Source organism: Solea solea, chromosome 6 (genome assembly GCF_958295425.1).
Source record: "Solea solea chromosome 6, fSolSol10.1, whole genome shotgun sequence".
In the NCBI taxonomy this organism is placed as follows: Eukaryota; Metazoa; Chordata; class Actinopteri; order Pleuronectiformes; family Soleidae; genus Solea; species Solea solea.
In genome coordinates, this window is record NC_081139.1 from 22,745,029 (window position 1) to 22,751,028 (window position 6,000).

Consider the following 6,000-nt stretch of genomic DNA (forward strand, 5'->3'; position numbering starts at 1 on the left):
TGATAGCTAAGAATATTTAGAATAGGTTAAGCAGCAATTTCAAGAGATATGTTTGGTAAATTAATCACAACTTCAGCTTGTTATTTAATAAATCTTAATAAAGGCTTTGTCCTCCAATTACAGTATAACTGAAAATATACTTACTATAACAATGTTTATTCCATTATGGGCCTTTAGACACAGCAGCCATTTTGACATGTTAAGCAGCAAAAGCACAGGTGTTACTGTTCACATTAATAATGTTTTTTTTCTTCGGTTTTAGTTCATCCTGAAACAGGGGGAGCTAAACTGAACGCAGCCGTTACTCATGTGATCATTTACACTGCTGATATTCCAGCTGTGACCTGTCAAAAAGTGTAACTTTAGCTTTCTGGCAAACACACTTTAAACTAGCTATGTTTACTTACTGGTAGATTATATTGTAGATATAAATAAAGAAAAGAAACAGTGTCTATATGAAGGTAATATTCCTCCTAAAAGTCAAATATCATGTTTTCTATCCTGCCTTAGAGCTACACACTTCCCACAACTTGATTCGTGTAGTGAAAACAAATTAAAAAACGGATTACCAATCGGATTGTGAGACTTTTCAATGTAGGCGTACCCATTTAATTTCTGGCCAATCAGCTTTAGATGTTGTAACGTCGTTGTCCAATGGCGTCCATCACTACGGGGTGTTATCCAATCAGTGTCGAGTGATGGGTCTTTTAAAGATAGTTTCGGGAAGTGCCGTTAAACACCAGGAAGTTGTAAACAAAGGTGACAGCTATTCAGTTGTTATCTGTGTAGCAGAGCCGTTGCTCGGCCAGTTATGTAAAGCAGGCTCGTTGTTCGCTGAAATCGTTAATCTATTAAGTACGCAGTGTACCGTAATTATTTTAGAGCGAGATACTCTCACGGAAATACATTCTTAGTGCGTTTAAGCTAACATTAGCTGCTTTCCGTCTTCTCATTAGGGAAACGCTATCGTTGCACAAGGACGTTGCAGCGACGCGAACGTCAAATAAGTTCTTATTACTAATATCGCAGACTGACCGGATAAGTAGCATATTCGGTGGACGACTCGCGTGTTTTGTTTTGTTTCTCCGCTGCATTCGCTGTCAGAGAACGGGCGAGCGAATTCGTCCATTTTAGCAGGAGCAAAACAATGTCTACATCCAACGCAAATTTCAAAAACAAGTGTGTGACACAGGTGAACTGCGTCTTCTGCGACAGTCTGCTCTGCACGAGAGGAATGAAAGCGGTGCTTCTTGCGGACACTGAAGTGGAGCTTTTTTCAACGGATATACCCCCCAATAGGTGAGTGCTAATGTTGTTAGCAGTACTGCTAACCGGACTGTGTTTATTGTTTGTTTTGCTGCCAGGTGTTTCTAAACCAGGGTCTCAAATCATCCATCACGATAACGTAGTAACGATATTCATGATGGTATTTCACATAATTTAATAAAAGTGTTTGTTATGAAATGGAACGATACACTAAAACAAGTAAACCCACTTATATACAGCACATATGTACCTTTTCAATGTGCTGTGCAATCCTGCCTGTGCAATATTACAACATGGTATAATACAATGGTATAGCATGGTATAATATTACAATATTACTTACACCTTATGACTGCTGCTGAACCAACCAACAAGTGCAATATAATTTGCTGCTACTGTGAACTAAAACAGTATTTTTATTTTTAATATTTTCTGACTACAGTACTATTTTTCTACTCTTTCTAGTATTATTAGTACTATTTCCTTTCTGTTGAATTAATGCATGCAATGTAAATAAACTAGTCTGCTGAAACGAAAGCTCTGCCCCAATTTCACTTTATGCCTGCCTATAGCCTCAATAAAGGAAACTTTAATCCACCGCTTTATCCTCCAAATGAGGATCTTTTGCATTAAATACATATTGCTGTTTGTGACAATAGCTAACAATCATATTTAGTATTATATTGGAGGAGGTTGTGGGTCTGTTTTCATTATAACTTGATAATAAGGGGAGTTTGAGACCTTTTCTAAACAATGCAACTCATGTGATTAGCAGTTTTTGTTGCGTGTGGTTTAGGTTTTTAACTTTCATGGTCATGTTTGTTTCTCGTTGCACGCACCTCCCCAAAAGGACTGTTGACTTTGTGGCCAGCTGCTACACCACTGAAAGCTGCAAGTGCAAACTGAGAGACATTGCGTGTCTCAAGTGGTAGGTAAAGCTCCTCTGTGGTACATGCACACTGTATTGTTTGCTATGGGAAGACCATCTGCTCTTGTAATAAGTAAACAGAAGGCTCAGCTGACAAGCAGGTCCTGCACTGAAGTTGTTTTTCAGAGGCAGCAAAAAATTAGGTAACATGTAGCATTATAGTTGAATAACAACTTGGTAAAAGTATGCTAATTTTGTGATAGGCAGGTAACACTTTTTTATAATAATAGGTATTAACTATAGTAGTAGTGTAGTAATTAGGAGAAATAAGAGACTTTACTGATATAATTTAATATATATCAGTAAAGTCTGTCTCACTCCTCCACGTCTTCACTGCAGTTAACTATTTTTAATCACAACTAAATATTAAATACATAAAAACAAGTGAACTTAGCTGAGATAAGTTTTCTAATTGGCAACATTTACAACTGAAAGATTATTGGAAAAAAAAAAGCCAAATGCCAGCTCATGTAGTCCACATGCTAATGTGACCTTAATCCTAAATGGATTAAGGTCGGCAGTATGTTGACTTGTATGTTATCTATCATCTCGATTAATCCATTGGTCCATTTCACACCAGGAAATAGAGGAAAAATGCCAAATGCAGGATGTTTTCTTTTGTCTGGTGTACAGTCCAGAGATAGGAAAAAGTCTAGCTTTTAATTCAAATATTACCCAGTGCCTGTGTTTACACTGAGGCTCGTGTGCACCTCTTTTGTATTCCCAGGCTTTTGTTGTTGTCGTACTCTGGGCAAACAACAAACATGTTAGATAATAGACACCAACTAGTGGAGTAAGCATTTTCTTTCATTAGTGCTGACACATGTTTCATCTTTATTCTCGCCTGCTCTCTCACAGTGGTAATGTTGTGGGCTATCATGTCGTGGCCCCATGTAAACCCTGCCTGCTCTCCTGCAACAATGGCCATTTCTGGATGTTCAACAGTGACGCGGTTTCAACTCTCAACAGACTGGATGTGACAGGTTAGTATTAGCTCTCCTTCAGTGACACTGGTATTTCAGTTGTCAGTTTCACATTTTATAAGCATCCAATTTGTCTGCAGGCCTGAACCTGCTCCTGTGGGGAGATCTTCCGGAGTTGGAAGACAGTGAGAACGAAGAATCAGAAACCCCGTCAGAGGAGGAGTGCATCAGGTAGAGAGGGATGTGTGCAACAACATTTGAGGTGGAGCTTCAAAACCTACACTGAGATGAGAGAGAAATGAGAAGCTTTTAAAGGGGTCATTGATCACTGAATCACAAAAGGCAGAAAAAGGGCCACTGTATTGCTCTGCATGGGTCAAAAATAAAATATTAAACCATGCCGCACTTCAGTCCATATCCCACACTGAGGTCACAGCAGGTGTTTTGCCTTTTCAGCTCATGGAGAACACCTGCTTTGACATCACTGGCTAAGCCAACATCCACAAACGGTCTCCACAGTTTTAAACTTTGTGTTTTTGGCTCTTTGTAATTCAGTGGTGAATTATCCTTTCTACTGTGACCATGCATTTTCTCATCATCATTTTTCATCACTGTCAAAAGCACAGACACACACACTGTCACACATTCTTCTCTTTCTCTCTCTTTTTGTATATTTGCGTGAGCTATTCTAAAATGTGTGGCTGAAGTAGACCGAAAACAAAAGCAACAACAACAACTAGAGCCTTTAATCTAGTGCGTTTGACTTTCCATCACTTTCCACTAATCTCATGGCTTTTTGATTGGCCTCACGAGACGTTTGAGGTATAATAAGTCGGTGGAACTTAGTGTACCAGCGAATGCTGTGCTTTTGCCGTTGTTTACGCCAAGTCCACTTTTCTAACAAGATGACCACAATTCACTTCCTTTCCTTTAAATGACAGATCCACTGTGATCTGTACATCGACTATGCTGTAATAAGCATTTACTCCCATTGACAGTCATGTCTTAAAAGGCTTGTATTTTGTCTGTGTGGCTGGGTGCTGACGTGAGTGCTGTTTTGAATCCCATGTACTGGAGAAATGGCACAAATATTGAATTATATATACAGTACATATATATATATATATATAATATTTATGAGTTCCTTGCTGTTTAAGGGCATATTTGAATTTGTTGACCTTGCAATCTGACATACTATATAACTATGTTTTTGATATAATAATATGTTTGTTATACACCTGACGGCAGCAGTATGTGTCTAACACCCAGATTAATCTGACTGTAGCATTGTGTGATAACATGCAAACTTATGCATTTTGTACTTTTTTTCATGCGATATTTAAAAAAACAAACAAAAAAAAAGGTACTGGATCAATGATTTTTGGAGAACTAGAATGAAAATGAAAATAGTTGTACTTTCATGTCACTCCACAGCTTTTTTAATGTGGGTTATTGAGCAAAATTATGAATTGGGAAGTGCATTTCAGTGTTAATTGGTTTCATTTCACCACAGTTTTATGCAGCAGCGTTATTGTAGCACCTGTGGCAAAGGAAGAAATAAAATCAACTCCATAGAATCATGGAACATATCGATTATTGAACGGACACACTGGCTCCCCCTCTGATAAGTGATTTTCTTCCAGTTTATAAAATAGCTTTTCCTATTTTTGCTTCTTTGGAGGAGTCTCGATCCTCCAGTATTACATTGGCCTTAGCGCTGCTGTGATTGCTGACAAATGACCTTTGTTTATCTGTGGACTCTGGGCTGATGATGTACGTTAGTTAGCTAGTTGGTCATCACCAAATGACCGGGCCTTTCTCATCAGCCTGGTTTGCCAGAATCCAAGCTTCAGCATCCTCCTCTCACAAAGAGCATTAAGGCCAGATCAGTCCTTTTTATGGCAGTGCCATCCTCAAGCTCTTGCTATTATTTCACTGCTGTGCCCTGCTAAAACAATGATCCGGTCTACCTGTGTTGTTGAAAAGCATTGTAAAAAAAAAAAGAAGAAGCAAATATCGAATGTTACCTGAAGGAAAAGGATAAAGGAAGATAGTGTTTTTAAGTATAGTTATTGCATTAGCCTGTTTAGTTTTGTAAGAACACACACAGAGAGGATGAAAACATTCTCGTCTTTCACCACTTTAGGTTATAACTGACATGTCTGCTACACTTGCACACCAAATACTGTCTTATGTGGTAAACGGATGGGACACATTTCATCAGCTAGGTATTTATTAAATCTGCAAACCAAAAAAATTTAACCACATACTCTTTTTTTCTTTTTCTGTTTTTTACACACTTTGTTTACAAATGCATTGATTTGTATTGTGCTCCAGTACTTCTGTTTTGTATTTAATATTTCATTTGTGATGTAGTGCTTGGATTTGTTATCTTTAATGACTGGCTGGATGTGTACAGTCTTACCTCAAGAGGGTATCACCTGCAAGCTTCCTCTGGCTAAGTGTCAACGATAATCAAAAAGAGTTATTTAAAATGGCTGTTTCCTGACGTGAATAACTTTGATTAACATGCCCTGCTGAAAATGTATATTTTGGAATTGCACTGAAACTGCATCGGTAGTTTGAAAAAAATAAATTAAAAAAAATTGTTGTTTTGTATGCTTGTTAACTTAATAAACTTTTCTTTTTTTTTCAAAACATTGTACATGCCCAGTCGTTCTTTTGTTTGTGTATTTATTTGACTTTTTAGGCTATTTTTCTTCACAGAAAAGTTAAAATGGAAGGAGCCTGACATATGATCTTCACACTCAACAGCATAAGCCTAAGCCTTTATGGGGTCCTCAGGTCTGTTAATTTGTTACATTTTTAATTTGAGAGCTTTAATCTCCCACCACCTCATAGTAGCCGGTGCTTGACTATTGC

General features: G+C 37.9%; 1 protein-coding gene across 1 annotated transcript; it reads left to right on the forward strand.

Annotated features, from left to right (window-relative positions):
• Positions 1 to 730: 730 nt before the first annotated feature.
• On the forward strand, positions 731 to 5,774 carry fam72a (family with sequence similarity 72 member A). Its single transcript, XM_058632696.1, has 4 exons — positions 731 to 1,299; positions 2,117 to 2,194; positions 3,053 to 3,177; positions 3,258 to 5,774. Exons 1-4 carry the CDS (start codon positions 1,148 to 1,150, stop codon positions 3,350 to 3,352), a joined length of 450 nt encoding a protein of 149 aa, XP_058488679.1. The 5' UTR covers positions 731 to 1,147; the 3' UTR covers positions 3,353 to 5,774.
• The last annotated feature ends 226 nt before the right edge of the window (positions 5,775 to 6,000 follow it).

Bases quoted from the DNA above. Each gene is read 5' to 3' on its own strand.
- fam72a (XM_058632696.1), top strand. From the start codon at position 1,148: ATGTCTACATCCAACGCAAATTTCAAAAACAAGTGTGTGACACAGGTG. The intron at 2,195-3,052 runs GTAGGTAAAGCT...GCTCTCTCACAG, and splicing joins GACATTGCGTGTCTCAAGTG to TGGTAATGTTGTGGGCTATC. The intron at 3,178-3,257 runs GTTAGTATTAGC...ATTTGTCTGCAG, and splicing joins CAACAGACTGGATGTGACAG to GCCTGAACCTGCTCCTGTGG.